Below are 19,180 nucleotides of genomic sequence, written 5' to 3'. Positions count from 1 at the left end.
GCATGGTGTGTGCCTGTAGTCCCAGCTACTCGGGAGGCTGAGGCAGGAGAATTGCTTGAACCCAGGAGACGGAGGTTACGGTGAGCCAAGATCGTGCCATTGCACTCCAATCTGGGTAACAACAGAGAAAATCCATCTCAAAAATAAATAAATAAATAAATTAAATTAAATTAAAAAGAGGCCAAGCGTAGTGGTTCATGCCGGTAATCCCAGCACTTTCAAGGCTGAGGTGGGTGGATCGCCTGAAGTCAGGAGTTCGACACCAGCCTGACCAACATGGAAAACCCTGTCTCTACTAAAAATGCAAAATTATCCAGGTGTGGTGGTGCATGCCTGCAATCCCAACTACTTTGGAAGGTGAAGCAGGAGAATCACTTGAACCTGGGAGGCAGAGGTTGTGGTGAGCTGAGATCATACTTTTGCACTCCAGCCTGTGCAACAAGAGTGAAACTTCGTCTCAAAAAAAAAAAAAAAAAAGCCAGGCATGGTGACTCACACGTGTAATCCTAACACGTTGGGAGGCCGAGGTGGGTGGACCGTGAGGTCAAGAGATTGAGACCATCCTGGCCAAGATGGTGAAACCTGTCTCTACTAAAACTACAAAAATTAGCTGGGCATCGTGACATGTGCCTGTAGTCCCAGCTACTTGGGAGGCTGAGGCAGGAGAATCACTTGAACCCAGGCGGCAGAGGTTGCAGTGAGCAGAAATTGTGCCACTGTACTCCAGCCTGGCAACAGAGCAAGACTGTCTCAAAAAAAAAAAATAGAGATCATGTTCAGGTGCGTTGGCTCATGCCTGTAGTCCCAGCACTTTGGGAGGCTGAGGCAGGATGATCATTTGAGCCCAGAGTTTGAGACCATCCTGGGTCACATGGTGAAATCCTGTTTCTACAAAAAATATAAAAGTTAAGTTAGCCGGGTATGATGGTGTGCACCTGTGGTCCCAGCTACTCAGGAGCCTGAGGTAGAAGGATCACTTGAGCCGGGGAAGTGGAGGTTGCAGTGAGCCGAGATCCTGTCACTGCACTCTAGTCTGAGTGACAGAATGAGACTGTCTCAAAAAAGAAAGAAAGAAAGAAAAAAAAGAAATAGAGATCACAAGACTGAGTGAATGAACTCTTTGTAGCAATAAGATACCAAAGCATAAACAAGACCTAAGACTATGCCAGGCAAGATTTAAGTCGTTCACCCTGACACTTAAAGAATAAACTATGTTCTAACTGCTGCAAGAGTTTTCTTTTTCTCCAGCAGCTAACCAGGCACTGGACTTGAGATAAACAATATTGCAGTTTATCCGCCACCAAACACTGACCCCACTCCCTGTTCCACAAGCCGTAACTACAGCTCTCATTGGACAAGAGACTGATCTTAATGACCTATTCCTGATAAGAGACCACTGACCAGGGACTGGCTTTAGCTGATTTATGGAGCCTGTGCACTGAGTGCTTTTGTATCCCTGCTTCACATTTTGACATATGAGGCTAATTGTAATGCATTGAAATGTTAAGTCTCCACCCCAAAGTGAACATGGGTCATATGCAACACACGTTTATTCAGTATACTTGCATTAGGACCCCCTTCATGAGTATCCATAGCTCCTCCTGTAACCTGTTGAATATGTTTTTTTAAATTTTTTTTTGAGACAGAGTCTTGTTCTGTGCCCAGGCTGGAGTGCAGTGGCACAATCTTGGCTCACTGCAACCTGTGTCTCCCAGGTTTAAGCAATTCTCCTGCCTCAGTCTCCTGAGTAGCTGAGATTACAGGCTTGTGCCACCATGCCTGGCTAATTTTTTGTATTTTTAGTAGAGACGGGGTTTCACTGTGTTAGCCAGAATGTTCTCAATCTCCTGATCCGCCTGCCTTGGCCTCCCAAAGTGCTGAGAGGCATGAGCCACTGCGCCTGGCTGAATATGTATGTTTAGCCAAGCCATTCTAAATAAAGCTCCTGCCCGAATCCCTCCTCTTTTGAAGGGCCTGTCTTGGTTTTGACTAGAGGCCTGATTCCCAGCCTGCAGGTTTGTAACCCTTTATAAGAAATGAAGTTACGCCTGCAATCCCAGCACTTTGGGAGGCTGGGGCAGGAGGATCACTTGAGCCCAGGAGTTCAAGATCAGCCTGGGCAACATAGTGAGACCCCTGTCTCTACAAAAAAATTAAAAAAAATTATCTGGGTGTGGTGGTGTGAGCCTGTGGTCATGGTGCCTGGCCTGATTTTTATAAAGATAGTTTTATTTTAATTACAAGAGTAGTTTTTGATGGCTGGGTGCAGTGGCTCACGCCTATAATCCCAGCACTTTGGGAGGCCAAGACAGGTGGATTACGAGGTCAAGAGATCGAGACAATCCTGGTCAACATGGTGAAACCCCGTCTCTACTAAAAATACAAAAAATTAGCTGGGCACGGTGGTGCGTGCCTGTAATCCCAGCTACTCAGGAGGCTGAGGCAGGAGAATTGTCTGAACCCAGGAGGCGGAGGTTGCAGTGAGCCGAGATCGTGCCATTGCACTCCAGCCTGGGTAACAAGAGGGAAACTCCATCTCAAAAAAAAAAAAAAAAAAAAAAAAAGTAGTTTTCAGAAGCATAATCATTAATCCTGTCAGACAGTATCTTAGGTATAGGAAGAGGCAAGGGCCAGGATCATTGAATTTATTTTTTCTAAAAGTGTAGTGATCCAGGCAAGAGATGGGAGACTGTACTCTATTCTGCTTATTATCTTCAGGGCATTTTTCTGGAGGGCTGTGCTCTGGAATTCACTAAGCTAGGGGCTTGGTGAAATTCTGCTGGCAATCAGAATGAGGAAACTTGGTTTCTTTTTTTTTTTTTTTTTTTTTTTTTTGCGATGGAGTCTTGCTTTGTCACCCAGGATGGAGTGATCTTGGCTTGCTGCACCCTCCGCCTCCTGGGTTCAGGCAATTCTTCTGCCTTAGCCTCCTGAGTAGCTGGGATTACAGGTGCATGCCATGCCCGGCTAATTTTTGTATTTTTAGTAGAGGTGGGTGTCACCATGTTGGTCAGGCTGGTCTTGAACTCCTGACCTCATGATCCACCCGCCTTGGCCTCCGGAAGTGCTGGGCTTACAGGCATGAGCCACCATACCTGGCTGGGAAACATGGCTTCTTATGTTTGCTACTTTGTCAGTTATTTCAAGAGTAACTTTTTTTGCAAAAATTTAAAAATCTGCTTGAAAATAATACAGAAGTGTAAAAATGAAAAAATGATAGCCTCCTTTCTCTTCCCCTCAATCTTTTTTTTTTTTAAACGGAGTCTTGCTCTGTTGCCCAGGCTGGAGTGCAGTGGCACAATCTCAGTTTACTGCAACTTCTTCTCCCTCCGAGGTTCAAGCGATTCTTGTGCCTCAGTCTCTTGAGTAGCTGGAATTACAGGTGCGTGCCGTGGCATCCTGATGATTTTTGTATTTGTTTTCTACTTTTTTTGAGACAGTCTCACTCTGTCACCCAGGCTGGAGTGTACTGGCGCGATCTCGGCTCACTGTAATCTCCACCTCCCGGGTCCAAAACGACTCTCTGCCTCAGCCTCCCGAGTAGCTGGGATTACAGGCACCTGCCACAACACCTGGCTAATTTTTGTATTTTTAGCAAAGACAGGGTTTCTCCATGTTGGCCAGGCTGGCCTCAAACTCCTGGCCTCAGTGATCCACCTGCCTGGGCCTCCCAAAGTGCTGTGATTACAGGCATGAGCCACCACGCCCAGCTGATTTTTGTATTTTTCTGGAGACAGGGTTTCGGTCAGGCTGGCTCGAACTCCTGACCTCAGGTGATCCATCTACCTTAGCTCCTCAAAGTGCTGGGATTACAGGCGTGAGCCACCTCACCTGGCCCCAGCTAAAATCTTATTAAAGGAGAGGGAACCTACAGAATATTATTAAAGGATAAAATATGAATGAATGGAAAGAACTACATTTATTGTGTAGTGTGTGGTCCAGATCTCAACTCTCAGCTGTGTCTCTTTCTGAGAGGATCCTCAGCAGAAGGCAGGCTGCCTCACCCAATGTTAATTATTTCCTACTCCAAAGGTCATCTGGCACCCTCCCTGTTACTACCACTCCTTTCAGAGGTAATTACCATTCTGACTTGTGTTGCTATAGATCAATCTCACTCATTTTAAAACTTCATATAAACTGAATCATACAATATGTACTTTCTTTTGAGATGGTGTCTCCCTTTGTCTCCCAGGCTGGAGTGCAGTGGCACCATCTCGGCTCACTACAACCTCCACCTCCTGGGTTCAAGTGATTCTCCTGCCTCAACCTTCCAAGTAGCTGGGATTACAGGTACCTGCCACCATGCCTGGCTAATTTTTGTATTTTTAGTACAGATGGGGTTTGATCGTGTTGGCCAGGCTGGTCTCAAACTCCTGACCTGAAGTGATCCATCCACCTTGGCCTCCCAAAGTGCTGGGGTTACAGGTGTGGTGAGCCACCTCCTGGACCCCTGAAACTATTTTTCAGAAGTCACCTGGCTGAAAGTTTACAGTGTGTTCTTCCAGATTGTGTGTGTGTGGTCTGTCAGGAAAGGCATTTTTTTGTTTTTAGTTTTCTAAACAAGGAGTTATTTCACGAATTAAGTTGTTCCTTTTGGCTTTAGTTTTCTTAAACCAGGTCAACCATCTGAATCTACTTTTTTTTTTGGCAATGGAGTCTCGCTCTTGTTGCCTAGGCTGGAGAGCAGTGGTGCGATCTCGGCTCACTGCAACTTCCACCTCCCAGGTTCAAGCGATTATCCTGCCTCAGCCTCCCGAGCAGCAGGGATTACAAGCATGTGCCACCACTCCCCGCTAATTTTTGTATTTTCAGTAGAGGCTGGGTTTCACCATGTTGGCCAGTCTGGCCAGGAACTCCTGGCCTCAAGTGATCCACCTGCCTGGGCCTCCCAAAGTGTTGGGATTACAGGCGTGAGCCACCGCTTCCGGCCTCTACTTCATTCTTTTAAAGAGAAAACTGGCCGGGCGCAAAACTGGCCAACATGGAGAGACCTTGTCTCTTCTAAAAATACAAACATTAGCCAGACGTAGTGATACATGCTTGTAATCCCAGCTACTCGGAAAGCCGAGGCAGGATAATTGCTTCAACCTTGGAGGCAGAGGTTGCAGTGAGCCGAGATCGTACCCCTGCACTCCAGCCTGGGCAACAGAGTGAGACCCTGTCTCAGCAAATAAAAAATTAAATAGAAAAAACTGACTTTTAGCACCGCCTTGTGGACCTAGGTAAGATTCCACGCTGGTACTTTAAGCCCTGGAGCTCAGACCTGTGGACACGCTGTGGCTGCGGCCCCGGCCGGCCAGACCTCGGGAGTACGCAGCGAGACTGGTGAGAAACATAGCGCCCTCTGACTTCCACGCCACGCGAGCAAGGGGAAGATGGACTCCACGGCGGGCAGACCGCGTGGGATAATGGACCGCAGGTGGACTGATGTGCCCAGCCCAGCCCCGCCCCGCCCCAGCCCCAGCCCCAGCCCAGCCCCAGCCCAGCCCAGCCCAGCCCCAGCCCCAGCCCCGGCCCAGCCCCGGCCCAGCCCCAGCCCACCCCCAAAGCAGCCCAGCCCCGCCCCAGCCCAGCCCAGCCCCGCCCAGCCCCAGCCCCAGCCCAGCCCACAGAGCCCGCTCCCGCCAGGAGGCGGCGGAGCGCCAACTCTACGGTACTGCGCCTGCGCCTAGAACGCCAACGCCCGGTAGACAGAGCCCGCTCCCGCCAGGAGGCGGCCGAGCGCCAACTCTACGGTACTGCGCCTGCGCCTAGAACGCCAACGCGCCCTCTCTACGCTTGCGCGGCAGTTTTGGGCCGACTGGAGCTGGAAAATGGCGGCGTCCGTAGTCTGCCGGGCCGCTAGCACCGGGGCACAAGTGCTCCTGCGCACTAGCCGCTCGGTGAGGTGGTGGTGAGAGCGCGGAGCTTCAGGGGACAGGGCTTCGGGAAGCGGACGGGTGCGGGCTGTTGGCAGTGGCAGGTCGAGGTGGGGAGGATGTCGGGTCAGGGCCGTGGGAAGGTCACGGCGGAGGGCGGGGAAAGGTGTCTTGCCGCTGGCCTGTGGGCGGGGACAGGGGTCCTCCTGAGGACCTGATGGGTGAGGAGCGATCCCCCAACCCAGTCCTCACTCGCAGCTGTTCCCTTCCACAGCCGGCCCTGCTGCGGACGCCAGCCTTGCGGAGTACGGCAACCTTCGCTCAGGCGCTCCAGTTTGTGCCGGAGACGCAGGTTAGCAAACTGGACAACGGCCTGCGTGTGGCCTCGGAGCAGTCCTCCCAGCCCACTTGCACGGTGAGTTGGGGGCGCCGTTGGGGAGAGGGCCTCCAGATTGGGCCTGCCGTCTTTTCCCAGGTTGGGGTGTGACCTTGGGCTCGAGTCTTCCCGTCTATGGTTTGGGTTCGGACTCGGGCTCACTTACCCCGAGAATGGCCCCATTCCCGACCCCTAGCAACGCCTTGGCTTCACGGGACAATCTTCACTATAAGCCAAACGTTATTTAGCATATAATACCCATCAGTAGGCGGTAGGCGGCCAAATTCTTCGACAACCTTTTGTTAAGGAGCCCATATAAAAGAAGTTATCACTTCTCCTTTTACAATGAGGAAAATGGGATTCAGAGACCTTAGGTGACTTGCAGGGGTCCAGGTCTATCATCCTCACTACCCAAGGTCATAATCTCCAGGCTAGACCAGAAATGCATTTTAGGGGGAAATGCATTTGAAGAGTACAGTGAAATGTGTGGTTTTCCAAAAAATACAAATTCTCGAAATTGACTCAAGGATAGAAATCTTGACTCACAGATATGTGAATAGGTGAGAAGATTCCCAGTAAATAATTATCTTCTACTCCCTTCACCCCCCAACCCCCAGCTCCAGGGCAAAATGTTTTTATTGACACATCCTTTTAGTTTTCCAGAAACAACCTCCGGCGGTTTAAGTTGTCACTAAGCATAGGAAAAGGTGACCCGCAACTTCCTTGTTACATGGCACCTGTTGTAGTAGTAAAGAATGCTGTATTACATGGACTCTAAAATGTGCTAGATTGTAAGGAGCCCTCTGTACTCCAGTGGCAGAGAAAGAATCTTAAGAATCTTGCCAATTTTAATCAAAGGATACTCTAGGTTGTAAAATGCATCTTACATTCCAATATGTTAGATGTAAAATACATGTTATCTAAGATTGTGTGACATATGGTATATGCATTGATTTTTTTTTTTTTTTTTGAGACGGAGTTTCGCTCTTGTTACCCAGGTTGGAGTGCAATGGCGCGATCTCGGCTCACCGCAACCTCTGCCTCATGGGTTCAGGCAGTTCTCTGCCTCAGCCAACTGAGTAGCTGGGATGACAGGCACGCACCACCATGCTCAGCTAATTTTTTGTATTTTTAGTAGAGACGGGGTTTCACCATATTGACCAGGATGGTCTCGATCTCTTGACCTTGTGATCCACCCGCCTCGGCCTCCCAAAGTGCTGGGATTACAGCATTGATATTTTTTAGGAAAGCAAATATCACATGTTCTCACTTAGCAGTGGGAGCTAAAAAAATGTGTACACACAGATGTAGAAAGTGGAATGATGGACAGTGAAGACTTGGAAGGATGGAGAGGTGGGTGATGCAAAGAAATTACTTAATGGGACTGGGTGTGGTGGCTCACACCTGTAATGTCAGCACTTTACATTAAAGTCAAGAGATCGAGAGCATCCCGGCCAACATGATGAAACCCCATCTCTACTAAAAATATAAAATTTAGCTGGGTATGGTGGTGCATGCCTATAGTTTCAGCTACTTGGGAGGCTGAGGCAGGAGAATTGCTGGAACCTGGGAGGTGGAGGTTACAGTGAGCTGAGATCGTGCCACTGCACTCCAGCCTGGGAGACAGAGTGAGACTCTGTCTCAAGAAAGAAAAAGAAAAAAAACTCTTAGGAAAGTAGAAGTGACAAACTTAAATCAGCTGTGAACAAATAGTAAATTAAAAGGCTAGACCAAGTGGGGTGAGTAATGCGTGTTTCTTTTTTTCCTTTTTCTTTTTCTTTTTTTTTTTTGTGAGAAGGATAAAATTGTCACCAGAACAAAGGCAGCGTGTAATTTTTAGGAAGGAAAAATAAGTGTTGTTTGCAAATGCTATGTTGTATGCCTAAACAAATAATTAACTGAAAAGTGAGACTGAATTTAAGGAATTTGTATGCTGGTGAGACCAGGTAAATGTGCACAGTTAGAACTATCTCTGGGGGTCCTTGATAGCCAATCAGGGGAGCGATGATCTAGTGTGACTAGTCATTCGGCTGGCCCTCCGTTTCCCAGGCATGACTGTACCTCCAAGCACAGGGGTCCTGCTGGGACAGCTCTCCTTGACTCCAGAATTCATGAGTCCCTGCCTGGGACTTGTACTGAGTCACTTGGGGTGGGATGTGAGTAGGGGGCTGGAGAGCGGTTTGTTGGTAACCTTTGTCGATGGCTTCTTGTCCAGGTGGGAGTGTGGATTGATGTTGGCAGCCGTTTTGAGACTGAGAAGAACAATGGGGCAGGCTACTTTGTGGAGCATCTGGCTTTCAAGGTGAGGCTCTTGAAGTCTGTCTCCTCTGGGCTTAGGGCTATCTGTTGTCCCTCCTGAGGATGAAAGTCAGAAAAATTAGCCTGATTATGTGCCTCAGTTGTGGGGCTGATCTCTGGCTGGCCTTCCTAAAAGGAGCCACATGAGCTTAACCTCTCCGGAGTGGCATGTATCTGATGAACCCCTGTATGAGGTCCTCAGAGCCAAGAAGACCCAGGGAGCCACAGGAGCCCCACTTTTCACCAGAAAAGTCAGACCTGTATTATGTGCATGCATACAGGGGACTTGAGGAACACACATAGATATGCACATGCATTGTAACAAAGCCACCGACATGGGCATGCAGGCTTACTTGTGAAAAGTTGTGCTCTTGTGGAATACCTGGGCATCCATTGATTGTAAAGTAAAGACCCATGTTTTTTAAAGGAATGAGAAATTGGAGGAGTATGGGATGGGCAGGGCCATGGAGCCATAATGGGCAGCCCAGCCAGCTGCAGTATCACAGATAAGTGAGCAGAATTAACCTATGTGTGCATACCAAGAGATATACACACATAGGAGACTGTTCTCCACACATAGGAGTAGGATTGGGTCCCACAGAGTTGGCCACTAGCATGTATACACAAACACATACAGTCATATGAATGGCATGGGAGGAGTGGGTTCCATCACTTGAACACAGGTGTGGGCTTAGCTGACCATGGCTGTCAATAGGAGGAGCAGGTGTACTGGTAATGACCCCACCGCTCATTGGTAAGCTGTTACAGGAGCTCTGGACTTTAGGCTACACTTGCTGTGGCCATGCCCTTCTGTCCTGGCCCTGGCTGTCTCTATTCTGTTGGCCCATGATGCCATGGCCTTGGTTACCACAAGGCCTGCTTAGTGCTTGGCAAGCACAGACTCTGGTATCTGTGTCCCCAGAGGCTATCCTGAGGGAGGTATCCGTGGACCAGTAGTCCTGCTGGGTCTTAATAGCCTCTTAGGACAGGATTCTTGGGCTCCCGTGTGGCTCCTGATTGGTCCAGTTAATATCTGGTTCTAGGGAACAAAGAATCGGCCTGGCAGTACCCTGGAGAAGGAGGTGGAGAGCATAGGGGCCCATCTTAATGCCTACAGCACCCGAGAGCACACAGCTTACTACATCAAGGCGCTGTCCAAGGATCTGCCAAAAGGTAACACCTGGAGGAAGAGGTGGGGATGGAGGGCGGGATGGAGGGCAGGGGAGCAGAGGACAGATACCCAGGAGCCCCTGGTTGACCACAGAATCATATTACCCTTAGTGTATGGTTTGCAGCAGGGCAACTAGGTATGGGCAGCAGAAGATGCCAGGCTCGGGGGTTTTGTGCTGCCATGGGTCTCCAGTGGTCCACCTGGTGCCTAAACATGTCCTCCTTGCATCTAGTTGTGGAGATCCTGGGTGACATTGTGCAGAACTGTAGCCTGGAAGACTCACAGATCGAGAAGGAACGTGATGTGATCCTGCGGGAGATGCAGGAGAATGATGCCTCTATGCGAGACGTGGTCTTTGACTACCTGCATGCCACAGCATTCCAGGGCACGTCTCTAGCCCAGGCTGTGGAGGGGACCAGTGAGAATGTCAGGTGAGAGGCGGCTGGGCTTGTGGGATGCGTGTCCCATTCTGGTCTGGGCAGACCCTTTCCAGGTCACATTTTTAGTTGGCTAGCTGTCTGTGGTGGCGATTTTCCCAAGTTGTGCAATTGGAGACAGTTTCTATATCCATGTGGTCCAGTGAGTCTTTTTTAATGGCTTTGTGAGCTTCACTTGAATTTTGGGCTTTGTTCTAAGGTATGTTTCGGTGCCTGTCCTGACAGTCCAGGGGTAGGGGTGTCCTGTTGTCCCCTCCATGTGATCTCTTGTTTCCTTTGGGGATGGCTCCCAGAGCTCTGTTGCTGCCCTTTGAGAGTCCCACAGTGTTGCTCACACCTTCTCAGAGAGGACTATGAGCCTGTCCTCAGGTCAGGCGTGAGGCAAGGGCAGACGAGGGCTGCCCTCTGGGCCCTGGAGCAGGGAGTGGCAGAGATAGGGCAAGGGGGTCGGGGGGTGTGCTAGGGCCCACTTCAGAGAAACCTGCCTCTCCTGGTCTGCCTCCTCAGTGCCATTCCTGTAGCCCAACTCACTCCAGTGTGGAAGAGGTGTTGACACACTGGCCATTTGTCTTGTAGGAAGCTGTCTCGTGCAGACTTGACTGAGTACCTCAGCAGGCATTACAAGGCCCCTCGAATGGTGCTGGCAGCTGCGGGAGGTGAGCAATGGGCTCACTGAAGCCCTGGGTATGGGGGCCCAACATCAGTTATCAGAGCCCAGGTCCTGGTTCCCACCATAAAGGACCTTCCACCCCAGGGGACCCTGCCCCCACCTTATGCTTGAGGGTAATGATCTTCCTCCTGTGCTCTCTGAGGTGGGGTAGCATTCTACCCTGCTACCACTGCTGGGACTAGTTATACAGGATGCTGTCCCTCTGGTCCAGGCCTGCCTTAGCCCCACCTGGTCCTTGGATACTGAGTTTATGGGCTTGTAGGGGATGTAAGCCCCTGGACTTGTTCCTTGTGGCCTTGCCCTTGGGTGAGCCAGCTGTTAGTTGTGCGGTGATGCATGCCTGATACAGACTAAGAAGTGCCTTCAAAGGAAGGCACAGAAAGGTGGGGGAGATTTCATGGGAGACTTAGAGTTGTAGGTTGGGGGAGGGGCTTTTTAAAGCACCTGTCATTTGAACAGAAGCCTAAAAGGTTGTGAGTGTTACTTAGGTGGGGTGTGGAGAACTGAGCATAGGTGTCAAGGCCTGAAGGGTTCTAAGATTTGCCCTGCTGCTGTGGAGGCAGGGACCTGACAGGAGCAATGGGGAGCAGTAGATGGACTCCAGGTGATTTTATAGCTGGAACCTGATTGGGGTCTGGGCATGGGTAGGGGACTGGGGTCAAGATGCTTCCATTTTGATCAGGCACGGTAGCTCATGCCTGTAAACCTAGCACTTTGGGAAGCTGAGGTGGGTGACTCACCTGAGGTCAGGAGTTTGAGACCAGCCTAGCCTGGCCAACATGGTGAAACCTTATCTCTACTAAAAATACAAAAATTAGTCGGGCATGGTGGTGGGTGTCTATAATCTCAGCTACTTAGGCTGAGGCAGGAGAATCGCTTGAACCCAGTGGGCAGAGGTTGCAGTGAGTTGAGATCATGCCAGTGTACTCCGGCCTGGGTGACAAAGTGAGACTCTGTCTCAAAAGAAAAAAAAACATTTCAGCTTAACCACCTTGGCAGCTGAGTGAGCAGAAAAGACCACTAGGAAGAGCATGACTGGGGGCTTTGGAACTGGCAAACCTGGGCACAAGAGCAGTCTGATGTGTCTGTCAGACTAGCAGGGCTTGAGCTCACAGAAGGAAGGAGTAAAAGGCTGACACAACTGGTGGCTGTCACCCTGAGGCAGGCATTGCCACAACGTTCACCAGTCGAGGCTCCACAGAGACCTCCTCTTGTGGTGGTAAGGAGGGGAGCTCCAACAAGAAGTCCTGGGGTGTGCGTTTGTAACATTACTTGCAAAGGTCCCCAGCTCTCAGGGGACCCCAGAGCTAATCACAGTCCTGCAGTAGTGCCTTTTTCTGCCCCCTCACTTGCCACCCCTTTCAGGGCCAGCGGCCACATCTACTTGAGGGAGAGCTAGAGGGAAAAGGCAGGCCATGTGGCTTTGTGTCCAGGGAGTACCAGTCTTGTCCTTGATGTAGGTGGGATGCATCTTCTCAGGCTTGCATCACATGGCAGCCCATTTTGAAGCTCTGAGTGCTACTGCTCTCCTGAGACTGAGGCCATGGGAGTTATCTGGCCCTGAGGTGTCTGTCCTATCCACAAGGCAGGGTCTGTCTGAGGAGGATCCTCTCTCCTCACCCTGTTCTAATGTCACATATTCCTTCTGATTTCTCCCACTAAGACAGGACATGGGGATCCTCAGCCTATCTGTGAATTCCCCCACCTTTGGCCCTGGCTGGTCAGTAATGCCACTATCTGTCTCTGCAGGAGTGGAGCACCAGCAGCTGTTAGACCTTGCTCAGAAGCACCTTGGTGACATCTCTTGGCAGTACCCAGAGGATGCTGTGCCTGCTTTTACTCCATGCCGCTTCACTGGCAGTGAGGTGTGCTGCCTTTTGGACAGGGGTAGTGCTCTCAGCTGGCGGCCAGTGGGAGGACCCCCGTGTGCATGGTTACCCTAGTGACTCCAGAGATACTTCAGCAGTTGGAAAGGAGTCCTGTGGCTGCTGTGTCACAGGCACACATGTTCACACACACGTACACACTCCATCCATACCTGCCGCCTTTTCTGTTCCCAGGCAGTCTGGGCGTCCCTCAGTCTTGTTATGTACCGTTTCAGATCCGCCACCGTGATGATGCTCTACCTTTAGCCCACGTGGCCATTGCAGTAGAGGGTCCTGGCTGGGCCAACCCGGACAATGTGGCCTTGCAAGTGGCCAATGCCATCATCGGCCACTATGACTGCACTTATGGTGGTGGCGCGGTGAGTGCCAGAGCAAGCATGGGACCTCGCCTTCAGGGAAGAAAGGTGCTGGGGCTTTGTGCTGCTGTGCATGGGGTCACAGTGTGTGCTGAAGACAAGAGGTGGGTGCTTATCACCTGTCCCTGTCCCTCCTGGCAGCACCTGTCCAGCCCACTGGCTTCAATCGTTGCGGCCAAGAAGCTGTGCCAGAGTTTCCAGACCTTCAACATCTGCTATGCAGAAACGGGCTTGCTGGGTGCACACTTTGTCTGTGACCGAATGAAAATCGATGACATGATCTATGTGCTGCAAGGCCAGTGGTAAGTGGCAGCCTGGTGCTCCTAGGTGGGATGGTGGCTTTGACCAGCACAGTGGAAGGCTGGGAGACAACACGCAGGCTGAGAATGAACACCACCGCCTGCCCCCAACTTTAGGATGCGCCTGTGTACCAGTACCACGGAGAGTGCGGTGGCTCGGGGCAAAAACATCCTCAGAAATGCCCTGGTATCTCAGCTAGACGGTGAGTCCTGCAGCTCAGCAGGGAGGGGTAGAGAGCATCTTGCCAGCAACAGTCCCAAGGTGGCCACCACTCCTAACTAACCAAGGGTTAGAAAGGAAAACTTTGAAGACCAAGCAGTGCCCCACCACCCCACCCTTGCAGAGGCAGGCAGGTGTGGGACAGGTTCACAACCTGTCGCTACAATTAACAGGTGGCCATAGAAGAGAGAGCTGTGATCTGGGTCAGCATGAGGTCAGGGAGGTTCTTGTCAGCCTGAGGCTGGAGGTTGTTTACCTGTGAGTCCAGGATTAGTCTGGGTGGACTTCTGAGCCTTCCCCCACCCTTAAAGGCACTACTCCCGTGTGTGAGGACATTGGACGCAGCCTCCTGACCTATGGCCGCCGCATTCCCCTGGCTGAATGGGAAAGCCGGATTTCGGTAACATGGGCCCCCGGGAGAGGTTCTGGAGTCTTGGCCTGGCAGACACCTGGGAGGTGCAGTGTTGGGGTCTGGCAGAGCAGAGCCTGCTCCTGTAGGCATCCCTGGTGTCCTAGGCAGCTGTCACCTGCAGGGGTGGTATAATGGGAGGGCAGGGCAGAGGTGCTGATGGCTGTGGAGATGAGTGGCCCATGGAAGCCTATAGCAGGAATCCTCTCTGCCTTTCCCCTTTTGAGTTGGGGACAGCTGCACACACTCTGTGGGAGATCTTGGCCAGCTGGATGATGCTGACTGGCTGAGGTGGTGGCCAAGTGCCTGTTGGCCAACATGCCCTCTACCTCACCCTGCAGGAGGTAGATGCCAGTGTGGTGCGTGAGATCTGTTCCAAGTACTTCTATGACCAGTGCCCAGCAGTGGCTGGATATGGTAAGTAACCTAGGGGGTCTGCTCGTTGTGTATTTCCTCAGGGCATTCTCTTGGCCTCCCCTTCCACCTCCGCTCCCCTACTCCCCAGCTTACACGGAGCAGCCAGTTAAGGTCCCCAGCAGCTCTCCCCAGTCCCCTGGCTGCCAGGGAGTTCTTGCTCAGAAACCTGTCCCAGCAGCTCCTTGATTGCCTGCCAAGGTGCCTCCATCAATACCCTGCACCCGCCAGGTAACGGGCACCTCCATGTGGGGCGGGGCTTCAAGGGCCAGAGCATGAAGGGACAGGCTCAGCACCCCTGGGGGAATGTTCTCTTCCCCTTTTGACTCAAAGCCTGTCTTGTGCTGCTCTGGGCAGCAGCTCCAAGTTGGGTGCGGCACAGGGCCAGATGTCCCTGTGCAGGCCAGGTACCCCACCCTGACGCTCCACCCTTTCCCCACAGGCCCCATCGAGCAGCTCACAGACTACAACCGGATCCGTAGTGGCATGTTCTGGCTGCGCTTCTAGGCAGGAAGCCTGTGTAAGCAAGAGGGTGGGGTTGGGGCTCGTGGTCCCCCCACCACAAATAGCACTCTGGCTCCTCCAACCTGTGCCACAGATGACCACCAATAAAGTCCTCTGCTGAGAAATGTGTCGTTCCTCTTTTGGCATTGGCATGGAGTCCATTGGGCAGTAGATAGGGAGCAAGGACTTCCTTGGTCCCTGGATCCTCCTGCCTTTGCACAGGCTGATGTTTCCTCAGCCAGGGGCAAGCGTGGGGGCTGTATCAGGGTCCAGAAGTCTTTGATGCCTACAGGGAGCTGAGCCCAGATGTTTCCACTCAGCCACTTAGGGGATGTTCCTCAGCCAGCCTGTCCCAGGAGTGGGCTGTGGGAGTCCACAGGAAGTGCAGACCCAACCTTTACCCCTGTAGGAGTCCCAGCTCGGAATCTTTGCAGGCTCAGGTGGGAAACTCCTCACTGGACCTTGTGCCAGGTCACCCTCTGGTGGTCCCTGGTTTGCTGGGGTGGACCAGAAGGAGCCAAGGGCTGTCTCCAAGGATGCCTCTTTCGTGTGTTGACTCTGGATTCTGGAAGGAAGATAGCCTGGGGCATAGTGTTCCTGTTTGGTTTCTAACTGCTGCCTAGACAAGCAGGGCAAGAATCCTTCCCTCCGCTGACTCAGGCTCCAAGAATAGCCCTGAGCTCAGTGGGGCCCAAGCCCCCTCCCTCGACTACATCTGTCCCAGGCAAGTCCGGAGCTGCTGGCCTGACAATCCCCTTCCCATCTTCTGAGGCAGCCAGCACCCCATGCAGCTCTTACCTACCTAGTCCCTCTGTTACCTCCATGGGCTCTGGTCCCCATGGTGGGTGGGCAGGTAGGCCACTTCTCCTGCACCCCCACCACCCAGTGCTTCCACAGTCAGGTTCTCTGGGATTTCAAGGGGAAGTTGAAAGCAAGGGGCCCAATTTTCCTTTGGGGAAGTTGCTGCCTGGCAGTCACAAGCAGGGCACTGGGACAAGGTCATTTAGAAGAAGGCTGTTAGAAGTCCGTGCCCCCCCATCCCTGCATCCTAGCTTGGAAGTAGCCCAAGTAGCCTTGTATCACTCGCCCTGCCCCAGTTCGTTTCCCTCACCATTTGCTGCCATAAGTTGCCAATTGGGAGACATTTGTCAAGCACCTTCTACGACCCAGGACTGGGGCACTGTGAAGATGATTCTACTTTGCAGCCAGCTGGAGAGAAGATGCTGAGCAATGCAGAACCCTGATAGGCCCAACCCTGGGTGCTCATGGAGGTGCAACGCCCAGGCAGGGGAACAAGTGCTATATCTGTTGCCAAGTTTGAGCTCCTCAAGGATGGGGCTTGATTTCTCTTCTAAGCCTATGCTTGGCCCTTAGAGACTACAGGTGTGCTGAAGAGAACTTGAGCTGCTGGGAGTGGTCTGGTTCTAAGGGACCTTGCATACCAAGCCAGGGACTCCACTCTACTCTGGAGCTGTGTTGGGGAGGTGTGTTGCAGGTTACTGTGAAGAGAAGTGACTTGGTAGAGTTGAGACTCAGCATTGGGGCTCTTAGGCCACATTTCTGTTTCAGTCCTGGTGAGCTACGCTGTGGCAGAGCAGAGGTCATGGCCAGAACTGGAGCCAGCTGCAGAGGACACAAAGAGGACTGCATTCCCAGCAGGGCTGGGAGACGGGGCAGGAGTGGCTTGGAGGAGGGTAACCCGCCATAGTCCAGCGAGGAATTTGGTGGTGTCCAGGGCACAGTGGGATGTGTGGGGCTGGGATCTGATAACGAGGCCCTGGATGGAAACAGATGGGGAGAGGTACTGACCGAGGCCAGGGAAGGAAATGTTCAGGGAAGCTTGGGAGGGCGAAGGATTCACTCTGAGGGCTCCACCACCCTGATGGGGTTGTAGGTAGGCACTGGCCTCTGGGGATGTGCCCTAGGCTGTGTGCCTGCAAGGAAGCCAGAGTTGGGGCCTCAGAGGGCCACACTCCAGCTCATGAGCCTCACAGGAGCTCCAGACATGGAGTCATTCCAACCTTACTCCTACCTTCCCAAAAGCCTCTCCCAGTACCCTTTGAGAGACCCCCTCACAGCAGCCCTTCCTTTTGGGGGCACCTCAATTCTGATGAGGTTCGACTGAGCACTCACCCTCCCAGCTGGGCTTCCTGTCTCCCCATCTCTGCTATAGTGTCCATGCCACTGCCCTGCTCTTGCCCACCCTGGCTATGCAGGAGGAGGTGACAGTCTCAAGGGGAAGGGGCTGCCTGTGTGATGAGAGCCTATCTTGTTCCCTGCAGCCCTCACTTGGAGCACACCTTGCAGGGATGGGGGTCCTGGGACATGGCTGAGGAGACCCTGACCTTGGAATAAGTTTCTAGGCCCCATGGGGTCATATCACTGTGCCCAGGATAGTTTGGGGGGGGGGTCAGTAATATGGGATAGCCCCAGCCTTCCCTTGGGCAATGGGAAAGCAGGCAGCATGGATGGCCTTCACTGCCTCCAGCCCTGGCCACACTAGTCCTCAGGCTGTGGAGTCCAGCCAGTGCTGTCCCCACAGATCCCAGGGCAGGCTGTGGGGCCGGGCATATTAGAAGGGGCCCAACAGCCTTGGTGAGTATAGATGTGCTTTCTGGACTGCCCAGAATTATCTGGATTAGCAGGAAAAAAAGGGGGGAGCAGGACCCAGATGGGGCCTGCCCTTCTTAGGGTTCTTCTCCACCTTAGTGTTACCCATCTAATGAAGAGATACGCATATACAAAGACCCACCTCCTCAGGACACTGGCCCTGGCCTGGTGTGTGTTGGGGGACTGTCCACAGCCTCAGAAGCCAAGCTGGAGAAGGGTGGGAAGTCAGCCTGGGTAAGGGGAGAGGAGTGAGATAGGGGGCAGTTATGAGGCTGGAAGCTACAGGTACCATGAGAGTGAAAGGAGGAAGGGGCCCAAGGGGACCTTGGCCTGGTGGGGGATATGGGTGGCAGGGGCCTGCAAGAAGAGTCGATGGAAGGAGGGGGAGGCCTGTGGGTGAGGACATGTAGGTAGGGGGGACCTAGTGTGGGGCCTGGAGGGCTGGATTCCTGGGAAATGAGCTGTCACTGTGGGTGGTCCTACCCTCCACAGAAGGACGGCCCCTTTCCTGCAGGCACAGCTGGATTGCATCTGCCTGGGATATGGTAGGGGTGTGGGACATTGGGACGTATGCATAAGCATGACACAGGTTCTCTCCTCTCAGCTTATCCCCTACAAAGAGGGAGTGAGTTACTTGGATCCAGGCCAAGGGGACCTTGGTTTCCCTAAGGCAGGCCCAGAGTCACTCATTTGTCAGGGCTGCTCGCCTGTCAAGGAGACTGGGGTGGGGCCCAGGGGGCCCACCAGACAGACAGAGGGATGGCTGAATCACAGGAGTGGCCGGCGGGACCCATGGCCTGAGGACTTGTCTGGGCACCCCCACCAGATTGGGGGTGAGTCATCCCCAGCTGTAGCCCCAACCCCCCAACGGCACTGCTGCCTTGTGGTTCTGCAGGAACCTGTCCACTCCTCAGCCTGGTCACTGTGATTGACTAAAGCAGCCAAGACCTGTCACCTTACATGGGACTGGGGGTACTCCCTCAGCATCTGTCCGTGGAGAACCTTGTGGGAAATTCCCAGAAGCCACGGGGGGTCGGGGGCTCTACAGTTAAGTGCGTCATATCGTTTGTCCGGGGGAAGGGTGGTGGGGGCGGTGACCTCTCCGGGATGTGGGTGAGGGCGGGTGCCTGGGTCCCCGCCTGCCGCTCCGCCCCCCGGGATCAGGGACTTTTCTCTGCTCTGCCCGCGGGACTGCAGCGGCGGCGGCGGCGGGAGCAGGCGGACGCGCAGGCAAGACCAGGACTCGGGCTGGAGGGGCGCTGGGCTCGGACCCGCCAAGGCCGGAGGGGCAGGGTGGGGCAAAGGACAGAGATGGGGGTCCTAACTGACTGCTTTTACCGCCCAGGATGAGGCTGCGGCTTCTCGTGGCCGCGCTCTGCGCCGGGATCCTGGCAGGGGCGCCCCGAGTGCGAGCCCAGCACAGGGAGAGAGGTGGGCACCGACAGGGAGGACCCGGCCCGGGGCACTGCACCGTGTTACCCTCCGCTCTACTCGGCCTTCATCCCCGACGCCCCCCACCCCCACCCAGCCAACTCCACGACGCCCCGCTGATTCCTCCTAACTCTGGGACTCCCCGAAGCCTCCGCGATCAGTGCTGGATTCCCTAAACCGCCTCCTATCCTGTTCCGACCCAAATTCTGGCTCCTTGGATGTGCGCGGGGTCCCCTGCTTT

At 53.1% G+C, this 19,180-nt stretch overlaps 2 protein-coding genes across 3 annotated transcripts in view; both read left to right on the top strand.

The window, feature by feature from the left end:
• Window positions 1-5,787: 5,787 nt before the first annotated feature.
• UQCRC1 (ubiquinol-cytochrome c reductase core protein 1) lies at window positions 5,788-15,023 on the top strand. 2 transcript variants are annotated; one of them, XM_002758316.6, is made up of 13 exons: window positions 5,788-5,882; window positions 6,133-6,273; window positions 8,450-8,536; window positions 9,576-9,705; window positions 9,936-10,134; window positions 10,717-10,796; window positions 12,560-12,675; window positions 12,912-13,055; window positions 13,194-13,354; window positions 13,469-13,554; window positions 13,883-13,971; window positions 14,322-14,397; window positions 14,837-15,023. In XM_002758316.6, the coding sequence occupies exons 1-13, from the start codon at window positions 5,814-5,816 to the stop codon at window positions 14,899-14,901; spliced, it is 1,443 nt and encodes a 480-aa protein (XP_002758362.1). In that variant the 5' UTR covers window positions 5,788-5,813; the 3' UTR covers window positions 14,902-15,023. The 2 variants fall into 2 exon arrangements, with proteins under 2 accessions (XP_002758362.1, XP_035131290.1); XM_035275399.2 differs by having other exon boundaries at window positions 12,912-13,100.
• A 3,680-nt stretch (window positions 15,024-18,703) lies between these two features.
• The window catches only part of COL7A1 (collagen type VII alpha 1 chain), a 31,819-nt gene continuing 31,342 nt past the window's right edge, over window positions 18,704-19,180 (top strand). Inside the window, exons 1-2 of the mRNA XM_035275397.3 lie at window positions 18,704-18,738; window positions 18,854-18,939. Of these exons, the coding sequence (XP_035131288.2) occupies window positions 18,855-18,939 (85 nt within the window). The 5' untranslated portion in view covers window positions 18,704-18,738; window position 18,854. The remainder of the gene's footprint in view (window positions 18,739-18,853; window positions 18,940-19,180) is intronic.

The sequence above is a fragment of the Callithrix jacchus genome, chromosome 15, assembly GCF_049354715.1.
Source record: "Callithrix jacchus isolate 240 chromosome 15, calJac240_pri, whole genome shotgun sequence".
NCBI lineage: Eukaryota > Metazoa > Chordata > Mammalia > Primates > Cebidae > Callithrix > Callithrix jacchus.
The sequence above is the reverse complement of the archived record's forward strand: the minus strand, read 5'-3'. Positions and strand labels throughout refer to the sequence as shown.

Coding starts and splice junctions, on each gene's coding strand:
- UQCRC1 (XM_035275399.2), top strand. CDS start 5,814: ATGGCGGCGTCCGTAGTCTGCCGGGCCGCTAGCACCGGGGCACAAGTG. Junction 5,883..6,132: donor TCCTGCGCACTAGCCGCTCG/GTGAGGTGGTGG, acceptor TCCCTTCCACAG/CCGGCCCTGCTGCGGACGCC. Junction 13,972..14,321: donor AATGGGAAAGCCGGATTTCG/GTAACATGGGCC, acceptor CTCACCCTGCAG/GAGGTAGATGCCAGTGTGGT.